This window comes from Xenopus laevis, chromosome 5S, assembly GCF_017654675.1.
Source record: "Xenopus laevis strain J_2021 chromosome 5S, Xenopus_laevis_v10.1, whole genome shotgun sequence".
Taxonomy (NCBI): domain Eukaryota; kingdom Metazoa; phylum Chordata; class Amphibia; order Anura; family Pipidae; genus Xenopus; species Xenopus laevis.
The window spans coordinates 50315609-50341150 of NC_054380.1; the positions used below are offsets into that span (position 1 = coordinate 50315609).

The window sequence follows — 25542 nt, forward strand, 5'->3', positions numbered from 1 at the left end:
GAATTGTAGTCTTTTTTTTTACAGGAACATTTTTTTAAAACGTTTGGGCGGTGGAGTCCCCTGCTTTAAACTGCCTTTAAGTTATTAAAATAATTGTGTAGACACATCTGTCACTTTTGAAACTCTTTTCTGGCACACCATTTGCCACACTAAGTTGTTTTAGGGGTCCATATAAAAAACTTTATTCTAAGACACATATTAAAACCTCTAGAATTGGCTTTATTATGGCTGTCATCAGAAATTTGTAATCATAAATATGGAGTCGGGAAAGTTTGCCCTACACTACTTCCTGTCCGTGTCCTTTGTATTGTTTTTTTTGTTATATAGGTTATGGAATATTGTGTAAGTTACATAAATTGCGTGAGTTTAGGGTGCCCCATGACTATTCCACTGCCCAAAAGTTTATGTAGTTGATAGCTCATATCATTAAGTAAATAAATCACAATATAAACGGCTGTTATGCTCAGCAGTCCATCGGTTCATTGGGGGGTCAGTGCAATTTATAATTTTGAGGCTGCCCACCCCTCCCAAGCGTCTCTGTATTGTCATTGATTAAATTATGTAACCTATGTTAGTTTCTAGGCAAGTCAGGACACTTTCTGCAGAAGTTGTGTTAACTGTTTAAGTTTAACACAACTTTATATGCACCTTTCACAATTTACATAACTTGATATATGGCTGCACACCCCTTTGGAAGAAGAAGTTGATGGCGCCCGTGAGCTCCGCTGCACTCACTCTGCATGTGCGGTCACTATTTCAAGAGGGCTCCGAATTCTGGGATAAGACTGTGCAGGGGGGAGGCAGGGAGGGGGATCAGTGGGGACTCAACATCGCAGGGGGTTTAGTTCTCCTTTAATTCTCATCTTGAATATTCATTGCAGTTTTGAACTCCAGTGTTATTCTGGAAATAGGTAAAAGTCCACAGAATTACAATGAACTTTTAGGGTTCGTATTGATGAGAGCTCAAACCTGCACTGCCCTGTGTTTTGTTTTAAAGTGCTCAACTGCAATAGAGCGCAGGATAGAATGCATCTATTTCATTTAAAGGGGTCCATACTGACACAAGAGAATGTAAGCACCGGATACAGGTGGAATGCAGCATGTTGTGTTCCAACTGCGTTTGGCGCTTACACGCCCGGGTGAGTATGGGCTCATTTAAATGAAAAAAAAAAATGCTTTTCTTACTGCCCTCCCCTATGGTTGTACATATTAAATCTGACTTAGGGGAATGCCGAAAACAAAACGCATGTGTAAGGAGTATGGAAGATCTGGGTTATAAAGAAAGTCTGGTCAATTTGGGCTGCATTGTTTACACTAGATAAAACGTGCTTAAAGGATAATGTCACAATGTATAAATATTTAAAGGGGACCCGTCACCCAAAAAAATTATTCAAAATCCTATTTTATCACATTAGTCAAGAAAAATAAACTTTAATTACACTATATAAAATTATTTGAATCTTGTTTCCTTCGGTCTGGTAATTCATAATTATAGCAAGCAGGCAGGAGCCATTTTGTGGACACTGTTATTAAGACAAGCCTTTCTATCATTTCAGAATCTTGTTTGTTCACCAGAATAGGGGAACCAATGTCCATCCCCATGCCCTACACAATTAAACGGTGAAAAGAACTGGGGGAATGTGTGGAGGGCAGTGACATCTAGGAAGTGGTGAATGGAAAGTGAAAGCAATTGTCTGCCCCGCCTCTATGCCTAGGCATAGAGGAGGGGCAGACAATATTTGATTGACAGCTGAGATTTTTAAATGAGTTTACAACAGCTATGAATGCTTTAATAAAAAATAGAAATTGGATTTTATGTTTAATTTGAAAAGGACTTTTATTATACAGAGTTTTGCGTCTGGGTGACAGGTCCACTTTAAGGGGAGCATACAATAAATTATGTTTTATACACAAATGGACCTTTTCAGCTGATACAAAGGCATCAATTCAGATAACAACAAAGGAAGTCCTATTGTAAGTTGGGAAAATGTTCTACAGCAAGGACTGTCAGGTTGTGGATTTCTCCTCTTGTAGTAGTTGTACTATAAAAAATAAAATTATAAAAAATAATAAATATGGCCCTGCCTGTATTAGCAGTGTAAGCCATTAGGGTTGTGGCACAGAGAGCATTTTTCCTGCCACCATCAACTGGTTACCACTCCTGATATTATTAAATTAAATGCACTTTGAATGCCAAACATGGAGCAGTGAAAAGTGGACCTCTTCGTCATCTCTCTGTATGCATCAGCTGCAGGGCAATTCATTTTATCAGAAGTTCTGCAGATAGGGCAATATTGACCACCACAGTTTTTTCCTGGCAGCAGCGGCATTCAAACCCAACACCACCCCGTATGCTGTAGTGTAGCCCATAGGGCAATGGCAGATAGAGCGCTTTGTTGCCCATAGAAAATTACACTCTGAATGAGCTGCAAACCATACCTTTGAATTACTCAGTATGTGAAGCACCACTTGCCTAATGCTCCCATAAGCATTTTTTTTATAGTTTTACTAACAGCAACTCACATAGGGCTCACTTTAAAAATATTTTCAGATACTCTTTTGCCTCAACAAGTGCCATATCTGCTATTGCCCTTAATGGCTTTGCCTGTTTCCATACTCACTAAAATAAAGGACAATTTCTCTGTCCAAAACAGAGCTGTGGCTGCAGAATAGAAATATAAGGTGCTATTAGTTCAATTCAATCCTTAAAGGGATACTGTCATGGGAAAAATGTTTTTTTTCAAAATGAATCAGTTAATAGCGCTGCTCCAGCAGAATTCTGCACTGAAATCCATTTCTCAAAAGAGCAAAAAGATTTTTTTATATTCAATTTTGAAATCTGACATGGGGCTAGACATTTTGTCAATTTCCCAGCTGCCCCTGGTCATGTGACTTGTGCCTGCACTTTAGGAGAGAAATGCTTTCTGGCAGGCTGCTGTTTTTCCTTCTCAATGTAACTGAATGCAGAGCCGGGCCAACCCGGCCAGGCGCCCTAGGCAACCTGGCCGGGCACGGCGCCGGCTTAGTGTGCGCTCAATCGCGCCGGCGCGCATGCACGAAACTACGCGCTGGCACACATGCGTGAAACTACTCGCATGCGCGCAATCGCATTTGAAACAGAAATTACCGGCGCCAGTCAGGGAGACACAGGACCGGACACGGGGTAGGCGGCAGAGCAGGTACGTGCCTGCCGCCCCCTCAGCTTTGCGCCCTAGGCACGTGCCTACTCTGCCTACCCCTAGTTCCGGCCCTGACTGAATGTGTCTCAGTGGGAGATGGGTTTTTACTATTGAGTGTTGTTCTTAGATCTACCATGCAGCTGTTATCTTGTGTTAGGGAGCTGTTATCTGGTTACCTTCCCATTGTTCTTTTGTTTGGCTACTGGAGGGGGAAAAGGGAGGGGGTGAAATCACTCCAACTTGCAGTACAGCAGTAAAGAGTGATTGAAGTTTATCAGAGCACAAGTCACATGACTTAGGGCAGCTGGGAAATTGACAATATGTCTAGCCCCATGTCAGATTTCAAAATTGAATATAAAAAAATCTGTTTGCTCTTTTGAGAAATGGATTTCAGTGCAGAATTCTGCTGGAGCAGCACTATTAACTGATTCATTTTGAAAAAAATGTTTTTTCCCATGACAGTACCCCTTTAATCTGGACTGGAACTCCAAATAACCCTAACAGTCTGTTTATGGGTATCTATGGTTGACAGCTGGTATGGTCTAACTTCTGGGCCAAATAAGGGAACCCCTGCCACTGCTGTTTTTTGTTGACGTCTTGTAAGTAACTCCAGGACTTTCTGCTGCAGAACCGGCACCTTTCAAGAGTAAAACATAATTGTAGGTCAATGTCCTCCTTTATTCACTTAAATAACCCATTGTTCTGTCTCTAAAATCTTCTTTTTGCACAACTGACATACTTGGTCCTAGTTTGTCACTCAAACGAGCCTCATCACTGTGTTTACATTCGTGTAACGTGACGTCACATTCTCGCGAGTTGAGACTTGTGACATCTAGATTAGTCGTCCGCTAAGAGTAGAGTTGGCGGAAGCTGTTGGGACTTCGGGACTTTTTACCAGTGATTCGTCAGTGCGGGGTCTGTTAATTAAAGCGGGACTGATGGGTGATATGCAGATGTCGGTAGTTGATCCAACTTGGGAGCTACTGGACCCGAACCCCGATATTCGTGCGTTATTCCTGGAGTTCAACGACACGTTTTTCTGGGGTCAGTTGTCTGGTGTAGAGGTAAAGTGGAGCGCAAGAATGACGCTGTAAGTCGAAAGTTTTCTTTGTTTTCTAAGTTAAACGACTTATTTTTAATGTATATTTTCTCCATAGAAACATGTTATAAGAGTTTTAAATCTTTTATTTAGAAGTAAGTCTGGGGGATGTAGAAGTGAGTTCACATTGATTTTTACAGGCCTGCGGAATGTATTGACCTTCTAAATACATGCTTATAATACATCCAAGCTGCAAAATTGCCAAAAAGGCATGCAGTTGGTTCAGGAGCTGTGTATATGTCAGCATTATGCAGCGGTACAGAGAAAAGACCAAAATAAATTCAACTTCAATGAGAAAAATGCCATTACAGAGTTTTTGTGTAATTTCACTGCTGTAACAAGCTTTAAGATTATAAATATCACAGATATATTTTATACACAAAAATTCAAGTGATTTAGAAAGCCCCATGCACCCTAAACCCTCCAATGTTTTATTTTTATATATAGATATATACAACGCTACTAGGCAGACCAAAAAGGGGTTAATTAAATAAATATATGGATTGTACACTCAGACTTGAAAAATTATCAAAGTTTATTATATCAAACACTTACATGATAGGTTTTCTGCTATCATGTAAGTGTTTGATATAATAAACTTTGATCATTTTTCAAGTCTGAGTGTGCAATCCATATATTTATTTATTTAAGTGATACTCGTCAGGAGGCTCTGGCTGGGTGTATCAGTTCGTGGTATCAGAAGGGTGAGGCAAGAGAGTAGTCAAAGTCCAGGCAAAAGTTCAATCCAGGCAGCGAAGGGTCAATCCGAAATAACAGGCAAGGTTGGTACACAGGAATCAATCAATAATAACACACCCAGGAATACACGAAGTTAAACCTATACTTGGGCAATGTCTGCAGTGTCCAGAAGGCTTTATATAGGCCAGGATTGGCGCCAAGGTTTGGGCGCAATGGTGTCATGACGCTGGCGTCTATACGCCGGCGCACGTTCTGGCGCCGGCGACCATTCCGTCGCCGGCGACCAATCGTCGGAAGACGCTGGCGTCATAGTGCTGCGACCAGCAGGATCCACATGGAGGGGCAAGGAGTCGCCATCTTGGACGCCGTCGCCATCTTGGATGTGAGTAGTGACTTCCATTTCCATTACACATACATACACCCATCCCTACTTTTAATTAAATTCTATATACCCATACCTATACTAACTATAGAGCTTAGTATCACAATAGCCTTTGATATTATGTCTGTCCAAAAAATCATCCAAGCCATTCTTAAAGGCATTAACTGAATCAGCCATCACAACATCACCCGGCAGTGCATTCCACAACCTCACTGTCCTGACTGTGAAGAACCCCCTACGTTGCTTCAAATGAAAGTTCTTTTCTTCTAGTCTAAAGGGGTGGCCTCTGGTACGGTGATCCACTTTATGGGTAAAAAGGTCCCCTGCCATTTGTCTATAATGTTGTCTAATGTACTTGTAAAGTGTAATCATGTCCCCTCGCAAGTGCCTTTTTTCCAGAGAAAACAACCCCAACCTTGACAGTCTACCCTCATAATTTAAGTCTTCCGTCCCTCTAACCAATTTAGTTGCACGTCTCTGCACTCTCTCCAGCTCATTTATATCCCTCTTAAGGACTGGAATCCAAAACTGAACTGCATACTCCAGGTGAGGCCTTACCAGGGACCTATAAAGAGGTATAATTATGTTTTCATCCCTTGAGTTAATGCCCTTTTTTATGCAAGACAGAACTTTATTTTCTTTAGTAGCCACAGAATGACACTGCCCAGAATTAGACAACGTGTTATCTACAAAGACCCCTAGATCCTTCTCATTTAAGGAAACTCCCAACACACTGCCATTTAGTGTATAACTTGCATTTGTATTATTTTTGCCAAAGTGCATAACCTTGCATTTATCAACATTGAACCTCATTTTCCAGTTTGCTGCCCAGTTTTCCAGTTTAGACAAATCACTCTGCAAAGTGCCAGCATCCTGCATGGAACCTATAATTCTGCACAATTTAGTATCATCTGCAAAAATAGAAACAGTACTTTCAATGCCCACCTCCAGGTCATTAATAAACAAGTTGAAAAGCAAGGGACCTAGTCCAGAGCCCTGTGGTACTCCACTAACAACACTGGTCCAATTAGAAAATGTTCCATTTACCACCACTCTTTGTAGTCTATCTTTTAGCCAGTTCTCTATCCAGGTACAAATACTATGTTCCAGGCCAACATTCCTTAATTTAACCAGTAACCTTTTGTGTGGCACTGTATCAAATGCTTTAGCAAAGTCTAAGTAAATCACATCCACTGCCATCCCAGAATCGAGGTCTCTACTTACATTCTCATAAAAAGAAATTAAGTTAGTCTGGCAAGATCTATTACGCACAAAACCATGCTGGCACAAACTCATAGTATTATGATTTGCTATGAAGTCCAGGATCTTATCCTTTATTAACCCTTCGAAAAGCTTTCCTACCACTGACGTCAGACTAACTGGCCTATAGTTTTGAGGCTGAGAACGGGATCCTTTTTTGAATAGAGGCACCACATTGGCAATTCGCCAGTCTCTCGGCACTATGCCAGATCTCAATGAATCCTGAAAAATTAAGTAAAGAGGTTTGGCAATCACAGAGCTAAGCTCGCTAATTACCCTGGGATGAATACCATCTGGCCCTGGACCTTTGTTAATCTTAACATGTTCTAGTCTCTTTTGAATTTCTTCATGTGTGAACCATGCATCATTAGTTGTATTACTAGAATTGGGACTGTTAAGAAGGAAACCTTCACTTACTGGTTCCTCATTTGTGTAGACAGATGAAAAATATGAGTTCAGAATCTGCGCTTTTATTTTGTTTTTATCAACCAGCTGACCCCCCTCTGATAGTAAGGGTCCCACCCCTTCCTGCTTCATTTTTTTACTATTAACATATTTAAAAAATAATTTTGGATTTTTTTTTACTGCTTGCTGCAATATCCTTTTCTATAGCAATTTTAGCTTGCCTTATAGCTTCCTTGCATGATTTATTGGCCTCCTTGTACCTTATAAATGTTTCGGCTGTACCAGCTAACTTGAAAGCCTTAAAAGCACGTCTTTTCTTACCCACCTCAACACCAACGCTTCTATTGAACCAAAAAGGTTTTGCTTTGCAACGACGTTCCTTGCTTACAAGTGGAATATACTGACAAGTATATTTATTAAGCAGCATTTTAAAGACTTCCCATTTTTGTTCTGTGTTTAACCCTGTGAAAAGCATTTCCCACTTAATATGTTGCAGCCCTTATACTGTCAAAGTTTGCACGTCTGAAATTTAGGGGCAGATTTACAAAATTCGAGTGAAGAATTCGAATGTAAAAAACTTCGAATTTCGAAGTATTTTTTGGGTACTTCGACCATCGAATTGGTTAAATTCGTTCGAATTCGAACGATTCGAAGTAAAAATCGTTCGACTATTCGACCATTCGATAATCGAAGTACTGTCTCTTTAAAAAATACTTCGACCACCTACTTCGGTAGATAAAACCTACCGAAGTCAATGTTAGCCTATGGGGAAGGTCCCCATAGGCTTGCCTGTGATTTTTTGTTCGAAGGATTTTCCTTCGATCGTTGGATTCAAATCCTTCGAATCGTTCGATCGAACGAAAAATCCTTCGATCGATCGATCGCAGGATTTGTGCAAAATCGTTCGACTTCGATATTCGAAGTCGAACGATTTTAGTTCCCAGTCGAATATCGAGGGTTAATTAACCCTCGATATTCGACTATTGATGAATCGGCCCCCTAGTGTTTTAGTTACTCCCTTATAGAATTGCTTCTGCAACAGAATCTCAAAGGAGACCATGTTATGATCACTATTCCCTAAATGCTCACCCACACAAATGTTAGAGATGAGTTCAGTATTGTTAGTTATTACAAGGTCCAAAAGAGAGTTATTCCTAATAGGTGCTTGAACGAGCTGGAATAAAAAGTTGTCATTCAGCATATTTACAAACCTACTAGCTTTTTCTGTCTTAGCAACCCCATTACCCCAGTCAATGTCTGGATAATTGAAGTCGCCCATAGCAACAACTTGACCCAGCTGTGAAGCCACTTGTATCTGCAAGAGTAGCTGGGCTTCATACTCGACACTTATACGAGGTGGTTTATAGCATACACCAATGATAATTCTTTTTGTTACCTTTTGCCCAGTTAAAATCTCTACCCAGAGTGATTGTACACCCTCACCAGTGCCAGCTATTGTTATTTCTTTAGTGCATGGCTTTAATTCAGGCTTTACATACAAACGCACTCCTCCACCCTTTTTAATGCCTCTGTCCCTCCTAAAAAGGGTGTAACCATTTAAATTCACAATCCAGTCACATGTTTCATCCCACCAGGTCTCAGTGATACCAATTATATAATAATTTTTAGAGCATGCAATTAATTCCAGGTCTCCCATTTTACCTGACAAACTCCGTGCATTTGCTAGCATACAGCGGAGGTTACTACTTTTACTTTTGAAATTTGCATTACTTAGTGAAGAATTATACGTTAAGTTAGTATTATTCTGTTTTCCTTGTAACAGAGGGACCTCCTTAGCTGGTAAACTGTATGCCCCCCTCACTCCTCCCCCATGACCCCTTACTAACCAACTGCCCCGTCTACCCTAGCTTCCCCATAATTCTTTATCTCAGATAGCCCCCCCCCCCTTGCCTAGTTTAAACACTCCTCCAACCTCTTAGCCATTCTTTCCCCTAGCACCGCGGACCCCCTTCCATTGAGGTGCAAACCGTCACGACTGTATAGGTTGTACCCCAATGTAAGGGTAGTAACCCTTACGCAGAATACTTGTGCTGGAGTACTTCGTTTTGCATTGAATAGTGGAGGTGCCGTCCTCCTATGCCCCAAGCACCGTGTATGTTACAGAGAGACCAGGTGTGCACCTGCATTAGTTGGCTGATGTAGGTTGACAAGCCACATAGGGGCTGCCAAATGGCCAATCACAGCCCTTATTTGGCACCTCGAGAACTTTATTCATGTATGTGTTGCTCCCCAACTCCTGTTACTTCTGAATGTTGCTCACGGCTTCAAAAGGTTGGGGATCCCTGGGTTAAGGCATACACAATGTCTCACAGCAGGCTGAAACACGTTACATGACACAGCAGAGAACAATGACTTCCATCAGGCAAGGTAGTCAGGTATGTATAGTTTTGAAGAGTTTTTGGCTTCAAAATCCTAGTAGAAAGCACCAAGACCAAATATCCTCTGACACTTGGTTTTCCAAGGAAACCATATATTTTTGGAAGGCACATATTCTGACAAATTCAGAGTGGAAAAATGACTTTCTACTCCAAAATACTACTCTGCAAAACCATTTTAGTTTTTATATGAATGTATCCAAATTCTGAAAGTTCAAAAGTCTCAGATTTTTATCTCCCATGTTATTAGGTACCAGAATAATACATCATAAATATGAATGCAAGGGGTCCACTGAACACTTTAATACCCCCTTTGTATAGGATTACTGCAGTATACATTTAGAAACTCCAAAATTAAAATGTTTCAGAACAGTTATCATAAGGTCTGTTTACTAAGCAGAATCAACACATATGCCAAATTTAATAGGATGTAAAGCAACAAAAATAGGTTTAACCCCCCCCCAAAAAAAAGCATTTTTGGAAAGTACACATTTCGTTGAATCCAAAATTAATAACAACTAATCAACAGCAATGCAGTAAAATTACTGAAATCAAATTCATCCAATCAAAATAATACTTTTTTGCCTGGTGGTATTGGCATTCAGAAGCTTTTGCATCATTTCACTGTTGAAAATGATGTTTTAGAGGCACAAACAACCAATCAAAACCATTAAAATTAAAATACAACCAGTATTGCACAGTGTTATTAGACCATTATTTGCATTGGAAATATTTTTTTTTATATACCGTAGGACAAAATCAACCAACAATATTACTTGTATTAAACAAAGATGTGTGTACTCTTATTAATAATTGCTGTTATTTGTGAGCATGTAACACCCCCCCCCCAAAAAAAGTATCTTTGTGATCCTAACCTGGGGCCAGTTAGGTATAATATATATATTTTTTTTTTTAATGAGCAGAAGATGCAAATGTGATAAACATTTTCTTCACCTTGGGGAAGGGCAGATAATGAAGTATCAGTGGCCACAAGTTAACATGTTTTCTTAACTATCTTCTACAGAAGGGGGCCTAGTTTATAAAGTTTTCAAGGAGAGATCTTTTATATTATACATATTTTGTGTTGTATTGGTCAGTCTATTTGGTTTGATTTAAAGACTACTTTACCTGGTTATATATTTAAAAGGCACAATTGATTTAGACTTAATTGAGATTTAGAATTTTAGCCAGCATCTGTCCAGGATGTCTCTGTTTAGCTCCACAAAAGTGAGTTGTTTTTTTAATTAGGGGTTTTAATGAGTTTTTCAGCAGAGAATAATCTTCAGCAAAAATGTAGATACATTTTTTCTGAAGTAGTATAGCTTGGCTAAATAGCAATATCTGTGTACAGAGGTATCCTTCACCATGTTAAATAGACAATAGACTTCAATATACACCTCTGCTTGACAGAAGATATGGGTTTTTTTTTGTGCATTTCTAAGCCAAAACTACAACTTTGTTAATTCTGCTTTTTAGGTGTAGTTAAGACCATTTGTGTAAATCAGCATTACCTACATATGTGATGTTGTTGTTTTTTTTAAAGGTGTGCTGGTGTATGCAGTTATGAAGGGAGAGGTGGATTATGCTCTATACGACTTAGTGAGCCCCTTTTGAAGTTGAGGCCAAGGAAAGATCTAGTAGAGGTAAGTTTAATATGTTGATTTTTTTTAACCCTTTTGTTCCTTTACTTTAGGAGCATTTAGGGGGTGGGGGGCTTGTAGTAAAAAAAACTAGATATCCCTTTTTTCACCCAGTGAATATATTTCTACTCCGAACTACCAGCAAAGATTTGCTCAGATTTGCAGCATCTTATCTCTCACATCTCATTAGGCACCAATGTATAAAATCCTGAATGAATCAAAACAGGGGTCCACTGAACAATTTGATACCCAATGTGCTTAGGTTTATGAAATGTCTTTCTACTCCAAATAACTACACTGCACAGTTTTGCTAAATTCAATGGTTTTGTAACAATTTGTCATGTTAGCCTCCATGGTTCATTGCCAATGGAACTGTATTGCACCTAAATTTTCAACTGCAGACAACCTTTGCCTTTTTGCATGTATCAGTAACATGCTTGGTAGGCAAAAGGTTAGTCTCTACTTGCATTTGTCAATAAAACCTTTTTTAATGTTCTCTAGGCTGCCTTTTTGTGGTTCTGCCCAGAATACAGCTCATAGGTGCTGAGGGAAGCACCATAGATTTGTTTTTTCTGTAGTGGATTGTTAAAACTGAGCCAGATTTGTTGTTTCTTAATTCCAATAACATTATACATTGGTGAAGGTGTGTTTAGGGCCAATATGTCTTAATCATTAACCTTCTGTGTGACTTTATAAAGAAAGAATTGTTCAGTGTACCTTCCTAAAAAAGCAATACGTTTTCCGAACGAAAGAGGTGTGATTACCAAAATAATGTGTTATAGAAATGAAAAGAAGTAAAACCCCTCTCTATTCAATTGACCACCAATTAAAGAAAATTCAAATATTAGTGCAGCAGTGTCAGAGTTTATTAACAGTTTCGTTAACGGTTACTAACCCAGTGTTGCTTCAATTATTGGGCAGCCATTGCTGGGTTACCCAATAAAGTGCTATGTGCTAGGTGCTAATAATTCATTAGCAATTAAAAATCATGTAACAGAATTAATTAATATTGTGCTATAAAGTGCTAGTGCTTCAAATGAAATTAAGAAGTTAACTTAAATAACCAGGATTAAATTGACCCAGGTGAGATTAAAGTTAATTCATTATTATATATCACACATTAAAATCCATTCATTATAGAAGATTGTAAATAACTGATTAACTGTTAAAAAGTAAACTTTACTAAATTCATTAAAATTGCTGCAAATCAATTAAGGTAATCTTTGAAGACTGCATAAAAATTGGTGAGTAATAATTAATCCATACACCCCCGTTAAAGTTATAGGGTGTTAAAAAACGTTTGCATAAAATTATTCAAAGGAGACCAGCATTGAAAGAGAAAGGAGGAATAGGAAAATTGTTAGAGGTGGAGAAGTCCCAAGTTCTAGCTGCCTGTATTTTTCTAAGTCTGGGACCCCACACGGAGAAGAAAGTAGGTCACTGGGGACTGTAGTCTCAATTTTACCTTGCTATCTTATAATTCGGAGAGCTAATCTTCCCTATAAAACTACAAATCCCACAGTGCCATTGGATAACAGGTAAGATTATAAAAGAAGAATCAATGCGGTCGCAAAGGTTTAAAATCAATAGGAAATTATTTTGCAATAGTAAAAATAAGGAAAGCGCCCAGGAGACTTCACAAAAAGCGCTTCCCAGTGTGCCAACACGTGTTTCGCCTGCTGGCTTTGTCAAGGCAAAATCTAAAAGTGACTGCCCAATAATTGAAGCAACACTGGGTTAGTAACCGTTAACGAAACTGTTAATAAACTCTGACACTTCTGTGTGACTTGCATGAATAGCATCCCCACAGTCTGCTCTAAAGCTGGCCATAGACACAAAGATCTGATCGTACGAATCGAGGATTCGTACAATTTTCGGACCGCGTGTGGAGAGTCCCGACATTTTTCATCTGTCGGAGATCAGTCGTTTGGTCGATTGGACAGGTTCGAAAAGTTCTGTCGGCTGCCGATAATATCTCTGCATGTATTGCCGATCATACGATTTTCAGTGGGAGACTGTCACTAGCTTTTGTCGGGCATAACTTTCGTACGATTGCTGTCAGGGGCAGAACAGCGACTGATCTGTTCTTTTCTACTTTATTTGATCTGAATGATTAATGGCAGGTCGGGAGATGGGGAAGTCCGATCGTTCGAGGATTCAAACGATCAGATCTTTACATCTATGGCCCAGCTTAAGTCACATTATACTCCTAATTACGTTGGTCTGGCCATGCTGGCACAAACTGATACTATTGTACTTTGAAATGGATGCTTGTGAAGTTCAATGGCAAATTTGGATCCAATTTCAAGGACTAAAGGACTAAATAATCTGTTAATAAAATCTTAATTATATATATTTTAAAAAGCAGGGAGAGGCTCAGGTTTAATGTGTTTAACCACTCCGTCCCTTCAGGACACCTTTAAAATCTCCAGGAGACAGAGAGCAATATGAAGAGCAGTGTCTTATTTAGACAAATGGCTGAATAAAAGTAAATTTGAAATGGGCTCATTGCTCTCACTAAGCAGTTAAGGACATAATTGTAATTTTGGTTTTAATTCCCCTTTTAACAGTTCAGTGCATTCAGTGTTGAAGAAATGTCGATCGTGTTTGAACTGAATCTATATTAAAACTACATGTTTTTATTTAAACCCTGCAGACCCTTCTTCATGAGATGATCCATGCTCTACTATTTGTCACCCACAACAATAAAGATCATGATTCACATGGCCCTGAATTCTGCAAGCACATGGAGCGCATAAATGGGAGAACTGGGGCCAATATTTCAGTCAGTACTTACCATTCACTTTACTGAAAATCTTAAATGTTGAGCTTCTGGATAACTATACATGTGAAAAATGGGTCTGAACTGAATTTTATGTTCTTGAAAATAAACTCTCAGTATTTTTTTTCCTTTTAAGGTTTATCACAATTTTCATGATGAAGTGGATGAATACAGAAAACACTGGTGGCTATGCAATGGACCATGTCAGAAAAGAAAGCCATATTTTGGTTATGTGAAGCGTGCAATGAACCGAGCACCATCTTCTCTTGATCCTTGGTGGGCTGACCATCAACGCACTTGTGGAGGTTCATTTGTTAAAGTCAAGGAGCCTGAAAACTATCCCCAGAAAAGGAAGAGAAAAAATGATCCTACTATATCTGAGGTTAACAGCTCATCTCATGTCAAAGGTAATGAAATTCAAGTAGTCTAGTTTACAGTTAGTATTAGAATGCAGCTACTGATTTAAAACCTTCAGTGTATTCAACTGAACACCCTGTCTGATTAAAGCAAACAAGCTCAGTCAAATCAGTGGTAAAAATTTGCACACAATTTGCTGACGGGCCTGTCATATCAAATGAATCACTAGTAACTGCAGAGACAGGGTTGTTGGAAAAGGTGTGAGGAGTGTGTATATGTTTAGAATGATTTGAAACCAATACTATAGCAAATAGTTCAGCCAAATCATCTGTTTCAAAAAAATTATCTGTTGCAAACAGTCTCAGAATATTAGTCTACATCATGATAAAAGTTAATTTAAAGGTTAACTACCGCATAAAAGGGCAGACTGTCTCCCCCCCCCCCGTTTAAAAACTATAGTTCTGTGAATAGGACTTGTGTCAAGCAAAATTGTTGCAGCGAATTGTTACAAGATCTTTTTTTTTTTTTTTTTTTTTTTTAAAAACGTATGTTTTTTTGTTATTTTTGGCACAGAATGGGACAAATATTGAAAATGAAAGCTTGCCAGGCACTCAGTCTGTTTTATAGACTAGCAACATTTTAATGTATCTTCATCAAGTTCCTGTAAATTTTCGTTTTTATATCTACCTATTCTTGATTTCTAACACATTTTCTAAAGCCTGATAATAAATCAAACTGGGTGGAAAATAAATTAATTTTATTTAAAAACAAAATAAATACAATATTGGTTTGACTCATTTCCGTTTTATACTCAAAACTTTGTTTCCCTCTGATAATCCTGATTTTATGCAGCCCACTTCAGTAAATATGTTTAAAGGATATGTAAAGCCTTAAATTTTCTTACCATGTATATAAGATGGGCATATCTTCCCCACCCAAGCCACATCATTTGTATTGCATATACCCCCTCCATTTGCCAGCACCATCGCATTTTCCTAAAACAAATAGCCGCTTTCACCCGGCTGCCATTTTCCCTTTGACACATTATTAGTAACATTGACATCTGCAAACAGTTCATGCTGTAAAGTTCATGCAATGCAGAATGCAGGTTTACACAGGCACAACATACTGTGATAAAAAGTTATGCTGGGGTAGAGCACGCTAATGCTTAAAATGATACTAACACTAAAAAAGTACATTTTAAAATATGAATGTACATTAAGGGGCCGATTCATCAAGGGTCGAATATCGAGGGTTAATTAACCCTCGATATTCGACTAGGAACTAAAATCCTTCGACTTCAAATATCGAAGTCGAAGGATTTAGCGCAAATGCTACGATCGAACGATTAAATCCTTCGAATCGAACGATTCGAAGGATTTAAATCCAACGATCGAAGGAATATCCTTCGATCAAAAAAACTTAGGCAAGCCTATGGGGACCTTCCCCATAGGCTAACATTGACTTCGGTAGCTTTTAGCTGCCGAAGTAGGGGGTCGAAGTTTTTTTTAAAGAGGCAGTACTTCGACTATCGAATGGTCAAATAGTCGAACGATTTTTAGTTCGAATCCTTCGATTCGAAGTCGTAGTCGAAGGTCGAAGTAGCCCATTCGATGGTCGAAGTAGCCCAAAAAACACTTCGAAATTCGAAGTTTTTTTACTTCGAATCCTTCACTCGAGCTTGATGAATCGGCCCCTAAAACTTACTTAGCTCATGTTTTTTACTGAGAGGTTTGTTTTTGTAAGTTATTGTTAGTTGAAGTTTCTAAACCTACTGTTTTGCCAACCTGACTGTCCCATCTCAGCCTGTCAGTTAAAGTTTCTAATGCTAACGGACTCCTGCTGCATAAATATGGTAGCCCCCCTCATACAGTAACATGGGGCCTCAGACAGGTAATGTAAAAGCATCGTGCAAATACTTTATGGCAAAGTTATAAGTAGCTTTCAAAGGAAATATTATGATAGATGTAAAAAAAGTTAAATTTCTGTTGTCAGTGGGGGTCATTTATCAACACCGGGCAAATTTGCCCATGGGCAGTAACCAATGGCAACCCAAAAATTTCTCCATTCATTGTTCTACTAGCAGCTGGCTATAAAAAGCTAATCATGATTGGTTGCTATAGGTAACTGCCCTTGGGCAAATTTGCCCAGTGTTGATAAATGAGCCCCAGTATCTCTTTAAGCTGAGCTCAGGAGAGGTTGTTAGGAGAAAATAGGATGAGCTAGAGTTTCTATGGGAACCAGCAATGCTATCTCTTTATTGGCTGTTAGACTGGAGGGTGTGTTTAGTAATCTGAGCTGAGAAGAACTGAGTGCTCATTAGCCAACAGCCAAAGTAAATTCCTGAGGTAGGGGGCAGAGTGGGTTAGAGGAGTAGAATGATTTCCAAGTGATTAAGGGGATGCTGCAGCCTTACTGTTAACCAGAGTGGCAGTTAACTAAAGAGTCTGTTCACTGATTCAATTTTTGTGGAGGGTTACATGTCCTTTAAAGGTAAATTTTGAATGAATTTTGATTCAGGACTGTAATTATTATTATTTTTTTTAATCTATTTCATATCTTACACTCTTATTCTTGGCCTAAATTTAACATTAAAACACTCTTGTTAACATTCAAAGATAATCTAAGATTATGTATGTTGATTTTGTCATCTGTAGGACTATAATTATATCTATTATGATATAATAGAAAGGTTTAGCCGACACTGAGGTGCACCATCCGGGGTGTATCACCAAGTTGCTGACACAGTGCTTAAACAACCTGACTGTTTGCAAAAGCCTTTGTGTACTCATGGAAATCCTCTTTTGATAGGAATGTTCATTTGCAAATATTGCTTTGTAGACATGAAAATAACTAGTATTGCCAGTGGTTGGAGCTGGTTCCAAATGATTATTTTCCTATGCGTCTTGTCTATATAGTTACAACATTTGAAAATAGTTTACAGGGACCTTTTTTCATTGTATTTCTGCTGAAAAAAAAAAATAGCTTAAAGGAGAAGATATGTTAGGCAACCCTCCACTGATTGCTTATGAGTCCCCGGAATGGGGCTTCTGGTCACTGAAAATTACAACGACCCAGGGTACTTTTGTAGGTGCAACTACATAGCATGGCATGGTGTCATGGCACTCCTACCTGGCACTCTTACAAAACTACCCTGATGCAGTTTTCAGCTAATAAGAGCAATAGTCCATGGTTTTGAGTGAACGATTATAGTTACCGGGGTGTTTAATTTTGGCACCCCCGGTGATGGTACTTTTTCTTCTTTAAAAGGGTTGTTTACCTTCCAACACTTTTTTTCCCAAGTCACCATGGCAGCAATTCACCAACATGGGTTATCCCCTCCCCTTTTGGTCATTGGACAGGAACAGAAAACCTCCTCCACAAAGCCTCCTCCCTCCCCCTCACCACTGTCTTTTTTTCCTGTCCTTCGGTCATATGGATTGTTGGAGTGCTTACCCAAGATGTATTCCGTAAGATGGGGGTTTTTCTCTCTCTTTTCCCCCCTCTTCGATGCCTCCCTTGTGCTCTCTGCGGGGGTCGCCATAGGAGAGGAGCTTCCAGAGGACGATGTGGGTCCAAGAGTCCATACCCTTTGAAGCAGGGTGGGTGCTGGAAGCTAACAGTATAATATGCAGGGAAATGGGCCTAGCATACTTTCCAGAGCGTGTGCAGTCCAAAATGGCTCCTATGCGTTCCAAGGACCGGAAATGATGCACACATCCGGAAGCGCGTTTGGACGCAGAACGCACGCGTGTTTACGTGAGCGTAATTACGTCACTTTCAGGCGCCTTTAATGGAACGCCTGCGTGTTTTCGCCTGCGACGGTCACCATCGCTGGAAACGTGTTTTCAAGATGGAAATGGTTAGCTCTGGGAAAGGAGCACAATCTAAAGGCTCTGGGTAAGCGAAACAAAGATTGGGGAAAAAAAAAAAAGAGAGAGATATATGGAGTATATGGCTGATGATTTATATCTTGCCTTTTAGTCTCCCTGCCTCCAGCGACACTCACAAAGATGCTTCTGGATCCAAGAAGTCAACAGAGGGACAATCTCCTGCGGGACAACAACAAGCCGCAGTGATGCCTCAGCTGGATGCTTTAGTGTCGCTAATCAAGCAGGCTGTGGTACAGGGAGTGCAGGATGCCTCAGCATCGACGTCTGTACCTGTATCTGGCAGGAGGTCTAGGAGAGTCAGGGAATCGCTCTATGACTCGTTATCTGAAGTTTCAGAACAGGAATTGTATGATCCAGAGGAAAGTTTAACTGAGGAAGGAGAATTTGTTTCAGAGGAAGAAACTACTCTAGATGTCGCAGCAGTTGACAGTTTGATTAAGGCTGTAAGAAAAGCGCTGACATTAACAGAAGAGGCTCCGAAAGGTTCCTCAGCAGATAGATTCTTTCCTCTCTCAAGAAGAAAGCACCGACATTTCCGGTACGAGTCGATTAAAGATTTAATTCACTCGGAGTGGAAGAATACGGAGAAGAAAGTTGTAATACAGGGGAGATTCTCGAAGAGATATCCAATTGAAAATGCTTTCTCGAAGCTGTGGGATAATCCGCCCAAGGTTGATGCAGCAGTGGTTAGGTTGGCAAAGAAGACTACGTTGCCAGTCGATGATGCGGCTGCATTCAAGGATCCTATGGAGAAAAGATTAGAGTTTAATCTTAAAAAATCTATGTTTCAGCTGGAGCAGCTTGTAGGCCAGCAGTGGCAATAACTTCTACCTCAAGGGCAATGAAGGTGTGGCTGGATAACCTGGATGAGGCCATTTCATCTAATGTGAGAAGGGCGAATTTGAAAGAAATGCTCTCGGAGTTAAGGCTCGCTGTGGAATTTATGGCAGATGCCTCTTTGGATTTGGTAAAACTTTCGGCGAGGTCCATGGCACTGTCGGTGGCTTCAAGGCGTGCCTTATGGCTGATGGCATCTAAATCAAATCTGTGTCCGTTGTCCTTCGAAGGAGAGATGCTGTTTGGTGAAAAATTAGATTCCATTATTAAAAAGGCATCTGGAGGGAAGAGCGTATTTCTTCCCCAGGAAAGAAGGTTTAAGCGGCAGAGGTCTAGACAATCATCCCCAACTGGGAATACTATTTGTGACCGAAGATATTCCAGACCAGGTAGAAGCTATGGCAAACAGCAGAATTGGAGAAACTCTCGCGGAGACGGACGGCAGTCCAATAAGAAGACTTCGACCTTCCTCGCAGGTTCCAGTAAGTCACAATGAGATATGGCAGACCCAGGCTGTGGCGGTGGGGGCGAGGTTAGCCCTTTTTCAACAGATCTGGGTCTCAAAAATCCAAGATGTCTGGGTCTTGAAGATAATCCAGGAGGGGTATCGACTGGAGTTTTCCAAGATGCCGAGACACAATATTTTTTGTTGTCCAACGGCCCCGAAAGTTTTAGGGACGGAAGCTATTTTTCAAGATTATGTTCAACAGCTCAAGATGTCTGGCGCGGTGGAGATGGTGCCGGTCTCCCAGCAGCGCTTGGGATTCTATTCAAAGCTGTTCTTGGTGAGGAAAGCATCGGGGGCCTTCAGGCCAGTTCTGGATCTGAGGCCCCTCAATCGGTTCATTTCATGTCGAAAGTTCAAGATGGAGTCATTAGCCTCAATCATTCTGACGATTCGTCCAGGGTCTTGGTTGATAAAGTTAGACCTAAAAGACGCCTATTTCCATATACCAATTTACAAGCCGCACAGGAAGTTCCTTCGATTTATGACGGGAGGCCAACATGTTCAGTTCACCTGTCTTCCCTTCGGGCTGTCAACGTCGCCAAGAACGTTTTCGAAGGTGCTAATAACCAATATTGCAGCCTTAAGAGAGGTCGGAATTTCGGCATACCATTATCTAGACAACATTCTGTTTGTGGCCGAGTCAGAGGAAGATGCCGCAAGAAACAGAGACAAGGCGATACAGGCATTGCAAGCTTTCGGATGGGTCATAAATTGGCAGAAAAGTTGTCTTGTGCCAACTCAGGACTTGGTATTCTTGGGGGCTTAAAAAGAGACCGTCAGAGACCGAGTAAGTCTTCCTCAGGAAAAGGTAGAACAGATTTAAGAGAGGATGTCTTTATTTGCGGCACAAACAAAGGTCACAGTGAAGGACTGTATGTCACTTCTAGGAGTGATGACATCAACCATTCAGATGGTGAAGTGGGCGAGATGGCATCTCAAGCCTTTGCAACAGTTTCTGATCAAGTCAGGTTCGCTGAACCCTCTAAATCTAAAGAGAGATCTTTACTTGCCAGAGGAAGTTCGAACAAGTATACATTACAACAGACGCATCGGAGTCAGGTTGGGGAGCAGTCATGCCTGGCAGATCAGTGCAGGGAAGCTGGGATCTGCGTTCCGTCTCTTCCAATATTCTGGAGTTGAGAGCCATAGGTCAAGCTCTAAGCCTTATCGGAAGAAATATCTCACAAGTGGGTGAAGATACGTTCCGACAATGCCACAGCAGTGGCTTACATTCACAAGCAAGGGGGAACCAGAAGTCCCAGCCTAATAAGAGTTGACTCCAATAATGTTCTGGGCAGAACAAAATCTAGCAGGACTAGTAGCCTTTCATGTGCCTGGGGTTCAGAATTTGCAGGCAGATTATCTAAGCCGCAATGTCCTAGCTCCTGGGGAGTGGAGTCTCAACTCTGTGGTTTTTCACCAAATAACTCAAGAGATTTGGAATACCAGAGGTCGATTTGATGGCGACAAATGTGAACTGGAAATGTCAAAAATTATTTTCCAGAAGAACCTACCCGTCAGCCGCAGCGGTAGATGCCCTGTTGCAGGATTGGAGCAAGATGTTCTCCTATGTCTTTCCTCCATTTCCTATGATCTGGAGAGTTCTGAAAAAGATAGATCAGGAGGGTGCCGTAGTGATAGCCGTAATCCCCCATTGGCCCAAAAGGCCTTGGTTCCCGTTGTTGCGACAGTCCGCGATAGAGAAACCATGGAGACTGCCAGTCAGATGGGACCTGTTGTCACAGGGTCCTGTGTTCTGCGAAGAGGTGGCACACATGTCCTTGACGGTGTGGAAATTGAGAGGCAGAGGTTGTATGAGAAGGGGGTCAGAGGAGATCTAGTGACCCTTCTTTTAAAGTCCAGAAAGACTTCTACCTCATCACAATATTATCGAGTTTGGGATCGATTCGTGCAGTTTGCTCAGTCCAAAGGGTTTGAGCCGAAAGATCCAGAGTCCTGCCACATCGTGGATTTCCTTTTCTCTGGATATGAGAAAGGCTTGAGTAATAGTACGTTAAGAGGCCAGATTTCAGCCTTGTCAGCTTTGAATGGTAAAACCTGGGCTGAAGACTCTTTGGTTGTAAGTTTTTTTGCGGCATTGAAGAGGATTCGTCCATATGTTAAGCCGCGTGTCCCTCCTTGGGAGTTGCCAGTGGTGCTGAAGGTTTTGATGGGTTCACCATTCGAGCCAATAGAGAAAGCTTCAGATTGGCATGCAACCTTAAAAGTACTGTTCCTGGTGGCAGTCACCTCAGCATGTAGGGTAAAGGAGATCCATGCCCTTTCAGCAAAGGAGCCGGACACAGTAATCTATCAAGACAAAGTGGTGGTGAGACCTTCGTTTGGGTTTCTTCCGAAAGTAATCTCTCAATTCCACATGGAGCTGGAGGTGGTCTTACCCTCATTTTGTCCCAAGCCAAAGACCGAACGTGAAGAACAATGGCATACACTAGATTTAGTGCAAACAATCTCTCACTATTTGGAGCGAACAAAGAATTGGCGCAAGTCGGACAGACTCTTTTTGATTCCAAGAGGCCCAAGGAAGGGTCAGGCTCCGTCTAAATCTACGATTAGTCGATGGATAATTAATTGCATCGTGACAGCTTACCAGTTGACTAGCAGGGAGGTTCCCAGAGACCTTTAAGCTCACTCAAACCAGGGCTGTTGCTACATCCTGGGCGGCGGAAGCCAGGGCCCGCCAGAGGTGATCTGTAAAGCGGCTAGATGGACATCAGCCTCAACCTTTGTTCGGCATTATAAGTTGGACGTGTTACAGTCCCAAGAAGCTAGATTTGGGAGGAAAATCCTTCATTCTGTTGTTCATTAATCAATTAAAAAAGTGGAATTATGCAGCAGACAATGTGTCCCTCCCTTCTTTTTTGCTTGGTAGATCCCATGTTGGTGAATTGCTGCCATGGTGACTTGGGAAAGGTAGAAAATTTTTCTACTCACAGTAATTTCTATTTCCAAGTCACTTTCATGGCAGCATTCACCAACTGCCCACCCTTCAGACGCTGGTTACGAAGACAGTGGTGAGGGGGAGGGAGGAGGCTTTGTAGAGGAGGTTTTCTGTTCCTCTCCAATGACCAAAAGGGGAGGGGATAACCCATGTTGGTGAATGCTGCCATGAAAGTAACTTGGAAATAGAAATTACGGTGAGTAGAAAAGATTTCTACCTTTTTAGTTCAGTTGTTTTCAATTACTTTTTACAAGTTGTGATCATCGCCATCTTATGTCTTTCTGAAACTGTTCTAAATTGATATATTAATTGATACATTTCTTATCTTTGTTATGCTGAGCAGAATCCCCGAGAATCATTAAAGTATCATTAAAAGCAATGGTTATAATTGTTACAGTAGTTGCAGATATCCCACAGATACTGCTGAGAAATGTATTCACTAATGTAGGAAATTGTAACCCTTCAGAATCTGTGTCTGGATCACTGAGCTGCCAAACTGAAACACCAGAGACAGGAACATTTAACTTTAAACCTCAGTGAAAAAACGGTCAAAAATAAAACATGCAAAGTAATTGGGGGATGAAAGCCTTTATTTCTTGTGAACAATTGAACTGAACTGAAAGTGTTTTGGAAGGTGAACAACCCCTTTTAAAGGCCAAGGAACATGGAAACATTTTATAGATCCATTTATACCATACATTACAATTCTATTCAGTTGATTGAACTGAGCAAAGTGCACTTTTGGACACCGTTATCTTTGTTTTTTTTTTCCTCACACACTGTGAGTCATATGTTGCACTGGATGTTTTAGTAATCTGCTCGTGGTCATTACCTGGACCATTTGGATTCTGTCAGTGATTCAAAAAACATAGATGGAGAAGTGTTTTTTTTATGTAATTAGAACTTAAACATCAAAAGACTAAAGGACATATTTACCAAGAATCAAATTTGTGAGTTGTGTGAAGGTTTTTCTACCTCTAATAAACTTGAATTTCCAATGTTTGTGTGTTTATGGGAAAAATCCGAATGTCAAAAACTTGCATGAAAAACTTGAATGATCGAATGTCCTGGAAAAACTAGAATCGATCAAATTTATGTCCCGAAAACTTGAACTGATGGAGCAAATTTTTCCTCTTAACTCACAGACATTCGAGTTTTCAAATATATAACTCGAATGTATGAGTTTAAGTCCAAAAAAATTTTGAATCGCAGATAAAAATCACATCCGATTTTTGATAAATCTACCCCTAAATGTTCTTATAGAAAACTGCAAGTGTAAGGATTACATAAGCTTTTTCAACTGAATTTTCTTATGCCAAAAGATGGACCTGAAATTTGAGTATTTTAAGTACTGTATAGCTGAATTTTATAATGTGTAACTGCTTTCCCAATATAGTGGGAAAGAGGCTTATATGATTGTGTGTAGTAGTGATTTGTTGACTTTTTTTTTCATTTTCTTTTTTTTTCTTTCTTTTTTTCTCCCCCTAGGAAAAAGCAATGGAGTTGATATCCGTACAGTTATTCCATTTAGTGGCACTGGTTACAAACTTTTTGAACCCAATAAATCTGATGCACCGCTGAAAATTCTGAATATTAATCCAACTAAAGATAAAGCAGCAGTACCTTTGCTGAACCATACTCCTCCTAGCACAAATATTAATGGCACTTTCCTGACAAACAAAATTGGGAGTGCCAAATCAACCCCAGCACAGTCTATTTTGACTAAAGTATCTGTTGCAAACACCAAAGTGTTCATTAATTTAAATGGCTCTCCAATAAAGCTTCCATCCGGCAGCAAGAATAAATCACACCAGATTTCATCAAAACAAAAATCAGTCCTACCGTTCTTTAAGATGCAGAAGGATAATTCATTTGACTTAACCCTTCCGTCACCAAGTATTCAGTCTACCTCTCAGAAACCACAGAAAGATATTTCATTCGGCTTCACCCTTCCATCACAAAGTTTTCCATCTACCTCTCCAGGATCAAATAGCGAAAACAAAGAACCCCTTTACAAAAAGCTACAAATGAATGATAGAGAGTCTTTTATAATTCATTCAGGGAACAAAACGAATGTTAATGACAATAAGAGCTGTACTGGGCCTGCAGCTACAACTGCTTCTGGGTTAAACCACACTATAAAGGTGAGCTGTCCTGTTTGTGGGACTGAAGTTTTAGAGTGTAAAATCAATGACCATTTAGACACCTGTACCTCTTCGGGACCCCAGAAGGATATTTTACTTGACGTCTCCCTTCCATTACAAAGTTTTCCATCTACTTCTCAAGGATCAAATAGTGCAATCAAAGAACCCCTTTACAAAAAGCTACAAATAAATGATAAAGATTCTTTTATAATTCATTCAGGGAACAAAACTAATGTTAATGACAATAAGAGCTGCACTCGGCCTGCTGCTACAACTGCTTCTGGTTTCAACCACACTATAAAGGTGTGCTGCCCTGTTTGTGGGACTGACGTTTTACAGGATAAAATCAATGACCATTTAGACACCTGCTTACAAAACTGCAATACATAAAAAGACTGAAGTGGTGTTTTTTGTTTTTTTATGTCAACTCATACTTTTAAATACTCCAATATAGATATTTAATCATTATATTTATATGAAATTTTAAAGGTGAAAGCAGTGGCTAGTCAAAACACCCCTATTTGCCTGTCATGGCTTCCTATTAAACTGTACTTGAAAAGTTATGTCAATCAAACAGACTGAATGTACAATCCTCTTTTACAGTTATGCAAATGCTAATATAATTGTCATCTTACTAGGGATGCACCGAATCCACTATTTTAGGATTTGGCCGAGCCCTGAATCCTTTGTGAAAGATTTGGCTGAATAACGAACCAATTTGGAACCCAAATTAAAGCCAATTAGGAAACCGGGGGGTGGGCTGGAAGAACTGCGTGCTGTGTATGTGGTTAAATTATTTTTACTTCCTTGTTTGTGACAGTCACATGATTTTTTGGATTTGGTTCGGCCAGGCACTTAAGTTCGGCCAAATCCCAAAACGAATCCTTTGGTGCATCCCTACTTTTTATAATGGTATTAATGCATGAAGCTGGACATCCCTGTTTTATAAATATGGTTTTAAAATCTCACAGTTATTTAAGATAAAATAAAGAATTCTATGTA

General features: G+C 40.1%; 1 protein-coding gene across 1 annotated transcript; it reads left to right on the top strand.

The window, feature by feature from the left end:
* Positions 1-3989: 3989 nt before the first annotated feature.
* On the top strand, positions 3990-25542 carry sprtn.S (SprT-like N-terminal domain S homeolog). Its single transcript, XM_018265335.2, has 5 exons — positions 3990-4269; positions 10964-11063; positions 13717-13845; positions 13979-14249; positions 23885-25542. Exons 1-5 carry the CDS (start codon positions 4118-4120, stop codon positions 24928-24930), a joined length of 1698 nt encoding a protein of 565 aa, XP_018120824.1. The 5' UTR covers positions 3990-4117; the 3' UTR covers positions 24931-25542.

Coding starts and splice junctions, on each gene's coding strand:
- sprtn.S (XM_018265335.2), top strand. CDS start 4,118: ATGGGTGATATGCAGATGTCGGTAGTTGATCCAACTTGGGAGCTACTG. Junction 11,064..13,716: donor CAAGGAAAGATCTAGTAGAG/GTAAGTTTAATA, acceptor TAAACCCTGCAG/ACCCTTCTTCATGAGATGAT. Junction 14,250..23,884: donor CAGCTCATCTCATGTCAAAG/GTAATGAAATTC, acceptor TTCTCCCCCTAG/GAAAAAGCAATGGAGTTGAT.